The 18,771-nt window shown below is 42.2% G+C and overlaps 1 protein-coding gene across 1 annotated transcript; it reads left to right on the top strand.

Moving 5' to 3' along the window:
• Window position 1: 1 nt before the first annotated feature.
• Window positions 2–13,004, top strand: SRPRA (SRP receptor subunit alpha). Its single transcript, XM_075280142.1, has 14 exons — window positions 2–188; window positions 2,431–2,514; window positions 3,624–3,787; window positions 3,965–4,119; window positions 4,466–4,616; window positions 4,962–5,118; window positions 5,554–5,678; window positions 5,775–5,893; window positions 6,355–6,441; window positions 6,662–6,834; window positions 6,929–7,142; window positions 7,295–7,458; window positions 8,968–9,066; window positions 10,515–13,004. The coding sequence occupies exons 1-14, from the start codon at window positions 72–74 to the stop codon at window positions 10,641–10,643; spliced, it is 1,938 nt and encodes a 645-aa protein (XP_075136243.1). The 5' UTR covers window positions 2–71; the 3' UTR covers window positions 10,644–13,004.
• Window positions 13,005–18,771: the final 5,767 nt, after the last annotated feature.

Genomic DNA, 18,771 nt, shown 5'->3' with positions numbered 1-18,771 from the left:
TAACCCCGGTGTTTCTCTGACGTGTCCCGGGGCTGTAGGTGACGTGCTGTGTGTGGCTCGGACGGTGGAAGATGTTGGACTTCTTCACGATCTTCAGTAAAGGCGGCATCGTGCTCTGGTGCTTCCAGGGTGTGCGCGGCTCCTTCAGCGGCCCAGTCAATGCGCTGTTGCGCTCCGTCATCCTTCAGGTAAACGCCCGGGGGCGCTGTGACCAGTCAGCTGAGAGGAATATAGGGGATCTGGGAAGTAGTGGCAGTAATGTAGGGGTGACAGGGGGTGAGGGCGGATTATTGGGTGTCCGTCAGGAGCTAGGACGTGTGGGGTTACTATGGTGACAGCTCCCCACATATGGCGATGTTCGGCCTTCAGATCCTTCTGGCACTGATGACCTGTGTATAAGACAGGTTGTGGTATTGGGGTTCATGTGGGGTGTCTGTCAGGAGATGAAGCAATGCCTATAGTATTGAGGATTCTTCGTCATGTCTCCACCTGTCACAATATTTGGGGGTGCTGTTTTTGTGTAGGGTAGAGGAAAGTTTCCTTTAGGGGCTCCTGAGCAGTCAGAAGGGGAGACCTGTTAACAATATGGGGTGTCCGTATGGGACTTAATCCTGTAGCATTGTCCCATGTGCCAGCGGCATATGTGGGAGGGGGTGGGGGGTGGACTAATGGTGTGCGGCATGTGGGAGGACTGTGTATTAGGGTTCTTTACAGGAATACACGGGCTTTAGTAGATAATACATTTGACTTTGGTATAAGGATTCCATGGGTGTCCGGCTTGGCTATAGGATGAGAGTAGGCAACCTGTTTTATATGGCGTGTGGCCTTAAATAACAAGAGCCGAGGATGAGGAACACGGCGTGCCACGAAATAATTGCCATCGACACCCTACATAAAAGGTGTTATAATGGGCTGTGCCACTGTAATATAGAGAGTACATTACCTCAGCATTACATCTGGGTGAACCTGGCCAAATTTATGATCATATGTGTATTGGTGCTCTTAGACATTTCCATTACAGGTAAAAAAATAATAGTAACGCAAATGCACAACATGCTGTACTGTTTTATGGGGTAGAAGAATTCCAAGAGCCTATACACGGAGTAATGCTCCTTTGTGCCCCCTATACACGGAATAATGCTCCTTTGTGCCCCCTATACACGGAATAATGCTCCTTTGTGCCCCCTATACACTAAATAATGCTCCTTTGTGCCCCCTATACACAAAATAATGTTCCTTTGTGCTCCCTATACATGGAATAATGCTTCTTATTGGCCCCTATACACATCGTATAATGCCCCTTATGGTCCCCTTGCACATAGTATAATGCCCCTTATGGTCCCCTTGCACATAGTATAATGCACCTTAGGGTCCCTTTACACATGCTATAATGCCCATTAGGGTCCCCTTACACACGGTATAATGCTGTTTATTGCCCCCTATGTACATTATTATGTCTCACTATGAGTTCATCACATTAGTGCCCCATGCAGTGCCCCCCCCCCCAGTATATTGTGCTTTATTCCTGATGATCACTTCCCCATTGCCGGCTTCAGTCACCTGCACACACGGATCTCCACCTTTACTTGGCAGTGAGTGGAGGGCCATGTGACTGTACATGTCACTCTGCCTTCTCCAGCGCTTCAGTCTGCAGAGCACAGTCAGATAGAGGAGGTGAAGTGACGTGTACAGTCACAAGGTCCTCCGCTCACTGTCAGCTTATGGTGGAGATTGGTGCATGTAGGTGCTGGAGGCTGACAAAATGGGTTGGCGGAGCGGCCATTAAGAATAAAGCATAAAAGCGGCAGTGCCATGGGGTCAGGGGTTGCCGACGCCTTATTATAGGAGATAGCAAGTCTCCATGTGGTAACATCTGGTGTTCAGGTGGTATTGAGGTTCATATTGGTAATATGGCGTGTCAATGCAGAAGTGACATTGATGTAGCATTAGGATTCCAGATGTGGGAAAAAAGCAAGGCTGGGCATGTGGTGAGAATTGTGCTATTCAGAGATGGGGGAGCGGTTAGGGTGTTGCTGTCCTCTTTAGGTTTGGCATATTGGATTTCAGGGTAGGCTTCAGTAGGGTGGGCTGACTTTAGTATTGGGACTACTGGGGTGACACCTTGGAACATGATGTCTTTATATTTGGTGAGTGTAGGTCCTGTGGAGCCATGATGGGGTGTAAACCCTTAGCGACTTCCTGTCACATATTGATCACTGTAATAACATTGTATCAGGGAATTGCTATGCATATGTGGCTGACACTTCTACAGTACAGAACCTGACACCTCCTGATCAGGCTTGGATCTTGTTGCTAGGTGGCTGCACCTCAGAGATGCTTTATGACCATGTGAAGAATTCACTAATCTTTTCTGGAGTTCCTCTATAGGGAGCCATTACACTTTCAACATTGTATTTTATGTCTTTTTAGGAGAGAGGCGGCAACAACAGCTACAACCATGACTCCCTCACTCTCAAGTACAAGCTGGACAATCAGTTTGAGCTGGTGTTTGTGGTAAGATATTTCACTGTATTAAAGATGTCTTCATAGATCGCAGCCACAAAAGGAAGAGTTGCATTGTCCATCTGTAGGCAAACAGGTTTTTTAACAGGTGAATTATTAGATGGTCAAATAATGGCTATAATAAGATCAAAGTACAGTAAAAATAAAAAGTATTTAAGAAATGAACATAGATAATACTTAGCTGCAGATACAGGTGCTACAAATGATGAGCTCTGTTGTATATTATACACTAATATACACCCATCCTGACATGCAAATAATCCCAACTGAAGCCAAAAAGGAATAGACCAAAGTGTCTCTTATACCAACACAGACATGAAAGCCCCTCCTAGTCTGGGTGATCATATATGATGCAAAGACACACAATTAGGAAACAAATACATGAGCAACCAAAGCAAGAAAATTACATACTCTAAAGCTAAGTACACAACTGCGTTCGGTTTCTGTTTAGGGAGTCCTCTTAGGAACCCATCGAAACCTATCCGCATAAAAAAGGGATTGCCTTAGAAAACTGGCAGACCCCATAGACTATAATAAGGTCCGTGTGGTTTCTGCTTGGTTTCCGCATGAAAAAGGTGCTGCTTGTAGGAATTTTCTCTCCACATATTTCATGTGAATAGCGGAACAGAATGGCCCAAACACAGATGTCAACTAGGCCTAACAGGGAAATAGCATAGTGTATAATCATACTAGAGTAACAGAGGAATCACAAAGAAAGAGACATTACATACCATATAAGACTATCCAGGATAACTATATATGGTAACGGAGGATATGTAGATGGATATTAGGATAGCTAGGTAAAGGATATGTATATACACATATAACAGATCTGTAATAGTAGCAAATCAATAATCTATCCATATATGGACAGCAAGGAATACATACAGATTTATCGGTAAGACATTAATACTGTTATATATCTCCCAATTCACTGTTAGCATTCCTACGTCTTGGTTGTTTACTTATCTTCTGTCTGAAACTATATTAAATAAAAGAAAGCTTCCATCTTGTTTTTTACATTACTGTGACTGATAGCCGCTGCAGACAGAACGTGCTGTATCTTCATTTGTCATTCTGTAGCTGTCTCTCTTCCACAGGTTGGATACCAGAAGATTTTAACTCTGACGTATGTGGACAAGTTAATAGACGATGTCCATAAAGAATTCCGAGATAAATACCGCAATCAGATACAACAGAATGGTGCTTTAGGTTTATTAAATGGCTCCTTTGACTTCCAGGATGATTTTGACTTTCTCCTCAGGTACGTTAGACCTCAGTGTCATCTTCATGTGGGAAATGTATATGCTGCTGTAGTCTTCCCTAAAAATGGCTGCATCCATGGTGTCATGGCATTATATGTCAGTGGTAGAACAAGGTTTTAGGATTTTTCTGGATTTATTACCCTGAGCTACAACTTACTTATGTCTCTGCTGTACAGGGCGGCGGAGGAGAGCAGCAAAGCTCGGGCCCCTGCTGCCATGAAGACGTTCGAACAGTCAGAGAAGTCTAAGAAGACCGTGAAGTCCATGATTGAGAAACCGGGAGAGAAACCAAAGGAGAATAATAAGAAGAACAAGTCTTCAAAGAAAGAGAGTGGGTCTTGAGAATTAACCTTGTAATAGGACTGCAGTTCCATCTATGTGTATGTCAGGGACCAATATGTCTGATATGAGGACCTGGTCCCCTTAAGAGTCCAGGCTACATGACAACTTCAATTCCATAATTCCTATTGATAATATGATGTATTTGCCAGTGTATTTCTGTGAGTGCTACAGCAGAGTAGTCATTTATCAATCTGATCCTTAGATACTTGTACCACACAAGTTTTTAGATGGTGCCAGGTGATGCACAACAGGAGGGACTGTGGGACATAGCCATGAACTGCTCATGAAGGATCTATCTGTCCTCCTAAAAATGTGTCCATCTTTCTCTTCTGCAGACATCGCACCAGAAGTCAACACTTCAAATAAAGCAAAGGTCAGTGCACCTATAACATCTGGGGACAAAGAAGAGCTCACCGCCGAGGAAGCCATACAAAGGAATCGGGAACAGTTCTTTAAAAAGAGGATGAAGACTGGAGACAAAGCCAGGTGTGAATATGACGGAGTCTTGGGGTCTCTGGGACCAGGATCCTGTTATCACTTGAAGCTCGGACATAATAATAATTCATTTTATTTATATAGTGCCAGTGTATTTCACAGCACTTTACAAATTGTAGTGTTAAAATCCCAGCACAGATTACCTGTAACCATCGGGTAACAGACACAGTCCAAGCAGGAGTGAGGAAGGGGGTGAAAATATTGGCTATCTTTCCTGTAATATATGAAGAAAGTGCAGTTAGCTGGTTTTCCATTATTCATATATATTTCATCTGCTATTGACTCCGCATTTTGTTTTTAATTTAAATGCTAATTTTCTATCATGTTTTTTCACAGCAAATCCCCAAAACCAGAGACGCAGAAAGACAAAGGAAAACAGCCCCGTGTGTGGGAGCTTGGAGCATCGAACACCAAAGAGCTAGACTACAGCAAACCCACCACCAATGGCAGCACGGAAGAGGTGACAACAGCAGATGAGGATCTGGAGGCACTGGTGAGTGAAATGCTTGGGGTATCCTCTAATGGTCTGGGACAAAGCTAAGCCATGGATTTAGTGCTTAACAAGTCTTAGAAAAATCAAGTTCATACTTAAATATATCTGCTTTGCTACATTTTTGCAGTCAGTGAGTAGAATTATTTTTGTCTTTATATGCGACGAAAAAAAACCTGTATGGACTTCTGAGGTTTTTGTTACTCTTGTATACATCTGACCCCAAGATTACTGTAATGGCACCCATTAGTCATGGTCACTCAGTATCTGATACTCGGGTAGTAGATACAGGGAACAGTTGACTAGATTAATAAAAGAGAAGAATATTTTAGCAGAAGATCTCTGTAAGGATTCTTTGTATTTGGCATCTACTTTAATAAAAGTGTTGGTTATTGGGGACTGTTTGATATTGATATTGAAATTTGGTTTGTCTTCCAGAGATTCCGCAGTGGTCTCATGACAGGAAATCCCCCAGATGTGGAGTATGAAAGCAGCAGCGAAGAGGAAGACGAAGAGGTCTCTTCTATTGAAACTAAAGTTGCTCCATCAGCAGTCAAGTCCAGGTACCCCACATGACTTTAATACGGGGGGATTCTTTGTTGTGGTGTCACCTCTATGTGTTTTTATCAATTAAATTTTGCTTTTAATAAATCTTATAGTGCCAAGAAGACTGGCTTTGGAGGAATGTTTGGAATGCTGAAGGGCCTGGTGGGTGCTAAAAGTTTAACCTTGGATGACATGGAACCCGTCTTGGAGAAGATGAAGGATCATCTTATAGGTGAATGAGAAGTTGATGAAAAGCAGGAAAATGTTGTGCTGCCCTTTCATATCCCATAGGGTTGTTGCTCAGTTATTTATGAGTCTTGAATGGCACAAGATTTGTAGAAAGCTGCTTATTATGGATGCTGTTCCCTATCGCATATCGCCATCACATGTACAGGTTTTCACGGTGCTCAGGAGGCCATAGACGTTGTCATGCTTGGCCCCTTCACGCTGTACAGTATACATTTGTTTAATACTGTTTCGTATATTGCAGGGCATGAACGGATGGAGCAGCACACAAGTCCTGTCTGACTGTAGATTGTTATTCAGACATAGTCTGTCATTCAGTGTTAATTTCGGAATATGACATGTGCAAGGCATAGAGTGCAGATCTATTTTTCCAGAATAATCTTGTTCGTGAGATCCCTGTAACAGAATGAGTCATTCTTAATTTTTTATCTTTTTTAATTCTTGTAGCCAAGAACGTAGCTGCAGATATTGCTGTACAGCTCTGCGAGTCAGTGGCAAAGAGACTGGAAGGGAAAGTTATGGGAACTTTCTCAAGTAAGTATGTTCCTCAAAAATATCTGCTCCTAATAATACAGATTACAAATATAATGAATCTTTGTAAACAGAAGAGATTGTTTTGTACCTGCCTAAAACTTAGAGGGGAATGCACACAGTGACTTTGTTGTTTTTTAGAGTCTACAAATCATCTGTATAACGGTGATCAGATTAGACCTTTTATTTTCTTCCATTGATCTCTCTCCTTTTCTTCATTCAGCTGTGACATCAGCAGTGAAACAAGCTTTACAAGAGTCCCTGGTGCAAATTTTGCAGCCAAAGCGTCGTGTGGATGTGCTGCGTGACGTGATGGAGTCACAACGCATGCGTCGTCCATACGTTATCACTTTTTGTGGGGTTAATGGAGTGGGGAAGTCCACCAACCTGGCCAAAGTAAGTGAATGAGAGAATGTATGAATATGTCCCCTAACTATTATTTCCCCCGCCCCTGACATTCATAACTGGCCTCTTCTCTGTTTCGGTACAGATTTCTTTCTGGCTTATAGAGAACGGTTATAACGTGCTCATAGCAGCTTGTGACACATTCCGAGCTGGGGCGGTGGAGCAACTGCGCACTCACACAAGACGCCTTAATTCCCTGCACCCTCCTGAGAAGCACAATGGACGCTCCATGGTGCAGTTGTACGAGAAGGGCTATGGCAAAGACGCTGCTGGAATTGCCATGGAGGCCATATCTTATGGTGAGTGACTTCAGCAGCAGAAATCTGCCATAGATTACCATCAGAACGCACACTTTCGCTTCCAGTGAAGTATAAGCTGTGCTCTCATTGGTTGGTTTTACTAAGAAACAATGTTGACATTATAATTCATGTCTTTCTTTGTCTTTGTGCAGCTCGTAACCAGGGCTTTGATGTGGTGCTGGTGGACACGGCTGGCCGCATGCAGGACAATGCCCCCTTGATGACTGCCCTGGCCAAGCTCATTGCTGTTAATATGCCAGATCTCGTCCTTTTCGTTGGAGAAGCCTTGGTCGGCAATGAGGCAGTGGATCAGCTGGTGGGTTGTTATTCTTTGTTATGATATAGGATATTTGATTAACTTTGTACAAAAATCCTTTTCAGCCATTATATTACTAGTCCTGGGATACCTGGGTGAGCTCTTATATGGCTCTTTGCTTTTATACACTCTTGGATGGAAAATTTGCTTAGTTACATATTAGTGACAATATTACATTATTGTAACAGGAGATTACGTGTCTGGGGAAGTTTAAAGGAACTATCATTTCAGGCATATTGAGCGTTTTAACATTAAAATTTTTTATTAGAGTTTTATCAAACGTACTTCAACAAAACAAGAAGTAATAATTACAAATAATAATAACAACAAATAAGTAATAATTGCAATAATAATTACAGATAAAAGTAATGTTCATAGTTGCTGAGGATGGGGAAGGAATTGGGGGAGAAGGGGGCAGGGAAGAAGGAGACAACACGTTGGGGTAGAGTGGAGAACAGAGGGAGGGAAGCAAAGGCAAAATCTCTGATGCAGCCCAGCAACACAGAACAACAAATATATCCAGTACTAACAGGGAAGGGTAGCCCCTCAAAAATAGGTCTAGCCAATGAGGCACTGCAAGGCGAAAAGCACTGTTAACTGTATGGATGCAAGGGAGAAGGTATAGAAAAGAGCAGAGTGGGGGAGAGAGTAGACTGGTATACAAGGTGATCCAGAGAATCCACGTTTTCTGATGAGCACTATCATCTGGTTTAACCAGGTCCTCCATACGTCATATATATAGGATCTCCTGAAGCCAGTCAGAGATAGTTAAAGGGTAAACCGATTTCCACAGTATGGGTATAACAATCCCTGGCCGCCACCAGTAGAAAGCCAGTCAGTCTGCGAACATATCTACTGATTTTGTTCAAGAAGATAGAAAGCTAAGAAAGGCTGGGTTATCCCTCAATGCAACACCAGTGACTGTGTGGACAACTCTACGGACGTTTTCTAGAAAGTGTGTAAGCAATGGCCGTTCCACCAGATGTGTAGCAACATACCGCGGCCAGAGGAGCAACTCCATCAAAGATTCGAAGTGGAAGGAAAGATTTCATGTAGGACAGAGGGAACTCTGTACCAGCGGGAATGGATTTTGTAATTCATCTCCTGAGCTCTACAAGAGATGGAGAATTTGTGACACGACTGGAAAGTGGAAGTGTAGAAGTGGTTGGTTTAGCTGTATATATTGCCAGTGGGAGGTCAAGGTGTTGGAGTCGTGGGAGAACAGGGTTGAGTAAGGGAGGAGAAAGGATTGAAGCACAACCAGAGAAATACTAGGTACATGGCTGCAAGGAGGTCTGGGTAACCCGAGGCATATTAACTCTTACCCTGCTTTTTCTGAAAGTGATCTCTTTATTGCCTGCACATTATAAGTACATCTAAAGCCAGAAAGAATGCAAGGATTTTTATATGTTGAGGGTTGGGCTAATTTTTAAAGAGCAGGTGATGGGTACATGACAAGTGACAAATATGGTACTTCATGTAACGTTTCTGGGATCTCTGGATTTTCAGGTGAAATTTAACAAGGCTTTGGCGGATCACTCTATGTCTGAAAAGCCGCGTCTCATCGATGGGATTGTGCTCACCAAGTTTGATACGATTGATGATAAGGTAAATCCACAGCCGGTGTTCTGTTATGTTTGTGTTGAAGTTTTCCTATTCCAGCATGATTATTTTGTCATTTGTACTTTAGCACTAGTGGACTCTGTCATCCTATAAAGTCTGGCTGGGGCCCGTGTTGTTGTAGTTTTCTGTACTGGTTGCCTGTAGAAACAATCAGTGTTTTAGTCCCTTCTCCACTGTCAGATCTCAACAGTAAACTATCACCATATCTCCCATAATGCCCTGCTTTCCTGTACATGTCACTAAGTAGTTAATTCCATACTTTCAACAGAATGTTTAAACCACCCCCTCCTCTCCCTAGATTGCATATAAAGATAAATGGATTAACTCTAAATATAAAAGTATTTACCCCATATAGTAAGAAGAAAAATCAAAATATGCAAATTAATATATATATATATATATATATATATATATATATATATATATATATATATATATATATATATATATATATATTTTTTTTAGACGTTTCACTTCTCTAGTTTTGGAGATTAGTTCTTGATGAGATCACTTTACATTTAGTTCATTATTTCTCTGGCTCTGGACACTGCTGATAACATAGACCTGGTCTGTTATACGAGGTTACTGCTGTAGTAGTGTGCCAGTGAGTCCACAGGAGGCGCTGCTGTGCTCTATCACTCATGCGCATTACTTCCTGATGTGACCTAATAGTTGCCAGGAAAGTGAACGGATTTATTTAGTTTACTATGAAGATCAGTTCATTTGTATAGTTCCTGAGCCATCATCACTACTGAGGAGCAACGTGCAAGTCTGCTGTATATAAATGAACATCTATTAAGCTAGATCCAGCTCTGATCCAGTGTTAGGAAAGTTCACATTCTTTGTATATGACACTTTTTTGCTCAAGATACACCGTACAGTCTGCATTTTATTATAGTTGCTCCTATGTACATTGTAACCCAACCTCAGAGCCCTTATCACATCTGATCTCATATCAGTAAACATTAATTATTGTGTAATAGGTGAAAAACTTTACAATACTTGGTTGTTGCAGTGAATCAGTGCAGGCAATCCTCTGTGAGCTACACACAGCCGCACAGGTCTCCCTTGTTCCTTGACTACAAGCTGATGCCTCAGAACTACACTGTAACAGGCTCTGAGCTGTGTGAGCAGGAATACATTGTGACAGGTTTCCATGAAAAGTAGAGATCTTGGCAGTGTAGACATTGATCAGTTCCAGAACATTTTATTCTACAATGTTGGCAAAAGCTTTGCCTGTATTCTCATTGGCATGTTGCTGTATAGTTTGTGACGTGTATCACGTTTACATTTCTTTCTTTATTAACTATTATACTTGTTCCTGTTCTTCCCATATAAGATATAGTGTGTGTATGTATATGTATGGATGATGATGATGATGATACACTGTGGCCACATGCACTCCTGACCTGCTGTTTTTCCTTCTCCTACAGGTGGGCGCTGCCATCTCCATGACTTACATCACTGGGCAGCCCATCGTGTTTGTGGGCACAGGGCAGACATACTGTGACCTGCGCAGCTTGAATGTTAAGGCCGTGGTGGCTGCACTGATGAAAGCCTAAGCTCCATCTGTATGCACAGATATCTCCATTAGTGTTCTATCTGCCGTATTATCTTCTGATGTTTACAGTCCACTGCCCGAATTCTTTCCCATTGAGCTGTGTCATCCTCGTGCCTCACACTTATCGAGCTCCAGACTGGAGTTGTAATAGGACCCAGATATAAAACGGTATAAAACAGTCTTAATTTAGAATACAGTTATAATTCCAATAATGTCAGTCTCAGGATTGCAGGAAAGCTGGATTACTTGGAATTTAAAATGATAGGATATGTCCAAACTTCCAATCACTGCTGGTACCCTGACTATGTAGACTCCACACCATATCCATACGCCTATAAGCTAAAACTCCAGCAGTGGGAATACACAGTTATCACTCGCTTCCTGCTTCATGGTGAGGACATGCTCACCTACAAAATGTTTTCAGGCAGTGGCTGTTGCATCATGAATGGCCAGCAGGTGGCGCTGGCCATCAATGCATCATTATATTGCTGCTATACAAAATCTGCAATCACTTAAAGGGGTCTTCCAGTTTTGTGTAAATTAGGCATTTATTATTGCATGCTCCAAAAGCCCTTCAACTTTTTAATAGTTTGTTTTAATTCTTAATTTTCAAAATTTCAGGGAGCCATCAATGTAAATGTTATACACACCGAACAAAATAAATAAATAAATATATATATATATATATATATATATATATATATATATATGTGTATTTTGTTCAATTGTATCAGATCTACACAATCCTAAATGATAAGAGAACTACCTGTACTGATACACTGTAACAAACTATCAGGACAGGAGAGAGATATTTGTATTGCAGATTTGTTTACCTCACAATGATTGTCTAAATTAATAGATTGTAACAAACCATCAGCTATTACAGTTAACTCTGTATGAACTAAAGTGGTTGACTGGATTCAATGAAATTCACTGGGGGCAAAATAATAATAAAAATATTTTATATATATTTATAAATAAATAATATTCTGCATTTGATCCTTCGTTCAGGCAGTATGTTCCCCATTCTGTCTGGTCCACATCCCAGCATGTGACTGGCTAGAGGGAATTGGGCATGTGCTGCCAGAACTAGGGAGAGGGGGAGTAGTTGAATGTCAATTTCCCTATTTTTTTATTTTTGTAAAAAATCACCTCGGCCTGGCCTCCCCAGAGAGACATTTGAATTTAGCCCAGGCCACCCTTTAATTCAGATACAACAAGCTTAGATCTTGAAACAATGAAACATGGCGATATAAGGCATATACAAAAGTTTCAGACATACAGTGATTTGCTTCATCTACATATTTCTGGAGGACCCCCTAAAGTGTTCCTGTCATTTGCCCATGTCGGAGGCGGTATTGTGATATCAATGAAACATCAGCTTTTCTACCAAGAACTAGTGAACTCACCAGGGTACAAGGCCCTTCTGCTTCCTGCCTTGGTAAGAGCAGTGGTTCTTACGCAGTGACAGCTGGTGCCTGCCTGCCTGCCTCCAGTGGGTGCTTGTATTCAGTATATTACTGGCAACAGCTCTCTGGGTTCATGCTTGTCTGTCTATGTTGGAGGCCCATATTCTCACCTTCAGCACTGTTCTGTATGTTTGTTTACCATCCTGCTCCATTCAGGTGGGGAACTTGGCAGAAAGCATACCTTCAATTGTAAATGAGTACTGGGGAATATAAGAAGCTATGTAATAGATCTTATTAAAGAAATAAGTTTCATTCACCTATCAAGCGGAAGTACTTTTTATGTAGAAAGGAAGGGGAGGCTGCTGGAACAGACAAATAGCTGCAGCTGCTACTCTGTAAGTCAGTGAACGCTTTAGGATAAGTCCCCACGTAGCGAGCCACAGCCAAAAAGCACTGCCGAAAAGACCGCACAGAAACGGATCATGTTTCTTCTGTAGCAGTTTTCTGAGTTTTTTCCTGCTGACTGACTGGAATTCAAGATAAGACTCTTATCACAGCATAAATGTGGAAATAAATCAATGAACTAGCATCTGTAACTTCCTCTAACCGCCAACGTCCCCTCCGATCCCCTTCTCATAGACTGTGAAGTACTCCATATAAGTAAAGAGCAGGAGGACGGCCTAATAACTAGAGAAACATAGTTACTTATAGTCACATGGACTAGTCATTTCTAAAATCTATTTTACAATTGGAGGTACGCTTTCATAATACCTTGTTCCGCTCGGTCCCTTGTCTAGTGGCGCCATTTTATGCTGACGTGCAATATATGGATCAGTCCAGATAAAGAGAGTAAAACCTAATTTATAAGAGAATAAATTTCTTAAATAACAATAAACCTTATGTATGTGCAAGTTATTCTTGTGAAAGGCAAAAAGCTTCATGTGGTGGTTGGAGGTGCTCTGTTCTTATTACATAGCGTATATCAATCATGGGGGCAATGGAGTGGGAGGGCATGACCTTGCATTACAGCTGTTGCTTGTAGGGGGCGCCCTGTTCCTGCCATTATCCAGTACCAGTCTTTCACCTGAAGCATTTATTGTACAGGATACATCATATTGTGTATATAAGCAGTTCTCACGCTCCAGTGCGGGCCTAGATCTGCCCAATGTGAGGAGGAACCGATGATTTGTCGTCTTCTGTCACATTATATTCAACCTTGTTCCTAGGAAAGCTGAGTTACAGTTCCTACATAAGAAACCATCCTGCATGCCCTGACTCCTGAATGATGCATCTCAGTCTGTGTAGGGCAAGCAAAGCTGCTGCCTTCCATGGGGCTGGGAAACATGGAAGGGTCAATGTTTTGATGACCAGAAACTTTACCCGTGCACTGGGTTTGGTTTGCAGTAGAACAGAATTCTTTCCCTGCCATCTTGAGGGCCAGTCATGGTGATGAGATCACGTTCCACAATCCTCTGTGCAGTTATCATCACTGCCCCGGCTATTTACATGTTCCAGGTTCCGTGTCTTCCACAATCGTGTAATCATCCTACAGCTTCATGAATACAGCCACAACTGAGAACAATCTGTGTGCACTTTATCAGCAGCGATGCATATGTTCCAGCCGTTGGTGGATTTATAGTGAACCTGCTCACCAGAGTAAACCCCTAATAATAAACTCAGAAATAATTCGGATACCAAACTGCCAGTCAGGAACAGGAAGGCAGCAAACTACATCTCCATATTCTTCTTTTGCCTCCATTTGACATGAGACTATTTGCTGGATGGATTAGTGCAAATCTGCTCCTGGAGATGGTACAGATCCTCTAAGAAATAACCCATCATCAATCTCCAAGAGTCTACATTAGGTGTTCACCATTCAGCCTCCCCCAGCCCAGCTAGGCTGTCAGGGATGCCCATCTGACAGTGGGTAGAGATCAGTAATGGCACAGATATTTCCAGCCCTGGGCACGTTACAGGAAAGTCTTTCTAGTGGTGTATAAAACTGCATGTGCAGGAGGACATGAAAGGTCCTTTTAAATGTTTCTTTGAAAATGGAGAGTAAAAAACAAAAAAAAACCTCAAAAATGAACAGAATTGGTGGTCAATAATCTGTGATGTACCATAAAATGGTGAAATTGGCAATCCCTGATACTCAGGTTTTAAAGCTTATAGGGTTATTGTTAGTCTTCACATACAAGTGTATGGTCTCCATATATGAGCATCCATATTACCAGAGTGCACGCTGGTCCAACCACATACGAATGTATGATGCTAAGTTCAGGTCATAATGCACATCCATAATACTGACACTCATACGTGGAAGCAGCATGCTGGTCTGTAAAAGCCCTAAATGCCACGCTATTTACTGGCAGAGACTGGTCACAGGCATGTCCTGTGTGGAGAGGAGCCGAGACAAGCAGAAGTCTGGCAAGTTTCTAGACAGGAGCAGCACTCCAAACTGATTTATCCACTTTGCTCCTGAGCCGATTTCCCTGGTTCAGGGCCACACACATTTTCAGGGTTTTTTTGGACATATTAGTTAAATGACAATTCAGTTTATGGCTGTGCCTTCACTTTAATCAGAAAAGTTCTGAAACTTTCAAGTATGATTCATTTTCTCACCATTTTCCAGATCTAATAGAATGGAGGTTCCAAAGCTATACCAACCTGACAGCTGAGCATTTGTTACAGTCGCACCTATTCTAGACACTCTGCTGATAGGCTGAGTTCACACGGGGATTTTTGAACCGGATTTTGATGCGGAATCCACCCCTGAATCAAATCCTATAAAACGCCTCCCATTGACTTCAATGGGAGCTGTTCACTTCCTTTTTCCGTAAGTGGTTTCTTTCCGCTCACAGAAAAAAGAAGCGAACTACCCTTTCTTCCCGCGGAATCCACCGCAGAGTCCACGGTGCGACACTCCCTCCTGACTAGGCCCATTCATTTGGGCCTAATCCAGAGTGGAATGTTGCGACTGGATCCCGGTGTACTGCACCAGCATAAAGTCACGGCTAGCCATTTCTTTGGACCGGATTCTGAGGCGGGCTCCGTGTCAAAATACAGTCCAAAAATCTCTGTGTGAACCCAGCCTAAAGTACTCGGTATAGGCTTCAGGCTGAGGCCTTGGAGCAAAACAGCAGGCAGGTAGGCAGATTTCGTAGCTACTGTGTTTTAACTATCCTCTGTGAGATATACTGGATATGTTGGTGAAAATTTATTAAGACTGGTATTTCCTGTGCCACTCTTAAAGGGGTTGGCCACTTTAACAGCAATACTGAGAAAATAATGTTATTGTTTGTATGATAAAAAAGTTGTACAATTTTCGCATCTATCTTTCCTATCCGATAAAATTATCACCCTCATCCACAAGGCTCTCCATAATACCCCCCTTCCCTACATTTTCTCCCTTGTCTCTGTCTATCGCCCAACCCGTGTTCTCCGTTCACTCAATGACCTAAGACTTACATCCTCTATTATCAGAACCTTCCACGCTCATATACAAGACTTCTCTCGAGCTTCTCTGGAATGCTCTACCCCGGACAATAAGATTAACTCCCAACTTCTACAGCTTCAAATGCAAACTAAAGACACATCTTTTCAGACAGTCCTATCACAATTCCTAATGTAAACCCAATTAGAATCTCTAAAACAAACCCTCCCCTATTGATGTTCCCACATTACCCTACATATACCACCATATTGGACTGTAACTGTATATGTCCAGGTATGTTAAAGGACATGACTGGTGATACAGTTTTACTTATGTGTAATGACAGTAACCCCTATCACAAAATTGTCTGACCACTGTATAAATAATGCTACCTCTGATGCCGCCCCTGCTACCTCTTGTGTCACCCCCTCTACCTCATAGATTGTAAGCTCTTGTGAGCAGGGCCCTCAGTCCTATTATGTGAATTGACTTATTACTCTGTAATGCCTCTTTTTGTCTGTATTTCTACCCTACAGATTGTAAAATGCTGCTGAATAGCTTGGCGCTATATAAATAAAATGTATTATATATTTTCTGTATCACTTCCTCCTGGTTTTCTAGATCTCTGCTTGCTGTCATTCATTCTGCTTACTGCCAGTTGCTAAGAATCAGTCTATGGTCATGTGATATACTGCCATGTGATGTACACACAGGTACACAGCTTGTTACCAGGCAGATGTCTAAATACAGAGTTGTGCACCTGTCATAACATGACCATCCATTGAACTTTATCCACTGGCAGTAAGCAGAATGAATGACAAAGATCTAGAAAGCCATGAGGAAGTGATACAGAAAAGTATATTGGATAATAGTAAAACTTATTATACAAACAATAATATGGGTGTGAAAGTAGCCGACCCTCTTATTCTCCCCTGTGCCAGAGATGTGCCACATTTATTAAGAAGCTTGTGCATCTCTTGCCTTGGTACGCCTGAATCGCAAATTTACATCAGCTTCTAGATACGTCTGGCATAAATTATAGCAGCCAAGCCCCCAATATATCATTTTCCAGATACAGTGCCATGGGGGCACAAAGGCACAAACTTTGGGACAAAAACATCAATGTGCAAAATGTGTGACATAAACAGACCAGCGACTAGATAAAATATATAGTAAAATCTGCCCCACTGTAACAAACCCTTAGCTGTGAGATGTATTAGATCTGTACAGGTTTACCAACAGCAAGCAGTGATCTTAAAAACAGGAACTTTACCACAACAATCAGCCATTTACACAGTAAATTGCGACAATCTCGTCTTGGAGTTTACATGTAAACATTAAAGGAGCCGTGTCCTGGGTGTGAGATTTGCGCAAATCTCACTGCAGTAACTTGTATGAAATGAGTAATAAAACAAAACCTAGAAAATGAGAGTGCACCCAGATGCTGGGACAGCCAAAGAAGCTAAAAGCCATCTGAGAAGACCGACACTATCGGCGCCAGGCGGTGACACATACGGTGCACTAGTGCTCCCATTCTTCATGCCGACGCCAGCTCGTCTTCCTGCCAAGCCTCACGTGCTGCAGCCACCTCCTCAGCCCGTCTGACATCACAGTGAGCACGGCAGGATCATGTACTGTTACCTGAAGACAAGGGAGAAGAAACCAGAATGAGTATCCCAGACAAGAAGCAGATGCTGACCCAGCCTGGTTGTCTTAGCATGGAAGGAGTTAATATATTATGTCCTATACTACTACTCAAAGGTAATGTCAAAAAGGCACAGATTTTGTACAAAAATTGTCTTTAGATACCAGAAATCTCGCATAGGATCCCTGACATAAATCCACATATATTCCATCATGTTTGACAGTATCATTGGAGGAGGACCCCCATAACCAATCAATAGACAGTGGTTCACATGCATACACTCCAATCCATTTTAATGGCTACACAAGAATTGATCACTGGCCATAGCGGTCACATTAGTAATGTAAGTGACATCATTACGGACAAGAAGAAACTACAGGAGGGGTGGGAGTAGCTTATTAGGGTAGGTATGTTATGTTACCATCCTAGCAGGACAGAAGACCTCCACAGACTCTTTGCAAACCAGTATATACCATTTTCTCTCCATCAACAAGTCCTGTTGGGTCAGTATAGCTATATATACTATTTACAGGATTACAGATTTACTCCAGAACACTCTATAGATCAGGACTAGGGAACCTTCAGCACTCCAGCTTCTGTGAAGCTACAACTCCCAACATGCTCCATTCACTTCTATGGGAGTTCCAAGAACAACAGAGCAAGTATGCATGCTGGGAGTTGTAGTTTTGCAACAGCTGGAGAGCCGTACGTTCCCTACCCCTGCTATAGATTATGCTGCTCGAGTCTTTTTTACATCAGGCTCTGAGGACCCATCGCCAGGCCTGTAAAGCTCAAAGACACACATTATCTGATGTTGGCGCTTTGTTTATCTATACCTGTTACGCTATTCCAAAGAGGTAAGCTTTGGTGTTGATGCATATTAGTGTATACTAGTCAAGTGGGCGGTAACAAGCTGTTAACAAGCACTGTGAATGTATGGAGTATAATACACACTGTAATTCAGGATCAGTACAGGATAAGTCATGCAACTAGAGAGTGCGGCAGACTTCTGAAGACTACCCCTATCTGGTGGAGGATGTGCTTCATATGCTAAGGTGTGTGTTTCATAAACGAGGTGTATTCTACATGGGCTGCAGAGGATTAGGATCTCTGGCATAAAATTTCTTGATAAATGTGGTGGGGCGGATGACTACACCCCTTCCTCACAAAGGAATGCGACTTTTTATGCCTTCTACCCCAGAAAATAGGTAGGCACGGCCTAATAAATCAGCCCCAGTGACTCCACCAGCAGAACTCTGATTACAGCTCTGGAGTATAACACAGGATAACGCAGGATAAAAGAGCAGCTGTCCTCCAAAAAGGGGAAATTGTGGCCAATTTAATTGTTTAAAGGGCTTGTTTGAGAAAGTGGTTGATTGACATCACATGCATTGGTGACAGGGCAATGCCACGTCTGCATCCCATTAAAATGAATGGGATTGAGCTGCAGCATGGTCACTTGTCCAGCAGCGATGATGTCATTTCCCGAGAAGAAAGCAGGCACTTTTTCAAAATCCTATACAAGCCCTTTAACGCTAAAATTTCTCTCTCCAAAAATTCTTTTGAGCCCTTTACGTAGACACAGTAATCCTTATACATGAAATAAGCAGAACTCAGTTTGCAAACTGTTTAATGCTACAAC

Source organism: Leptodactylus fuscus, chromosome 6 (assembly GCF_031893055.1).
Source record: "Leptodactylus fuscus isolate aLepFus1 chromosome 6, aLepFus1.hap2, whole genome shotgun sequence".
NCBI lineage: Eukaryota > Metazoa > Chordata > Amphibia > Anura > Leptodactylidae > Leptodactylus > Leptodactylus fuscus.
The sequence above is the reverse complement of the archived record's forward strand: the minus strand, read 5'-3'. Positions and strand labels throughout refer to the sequence as shown.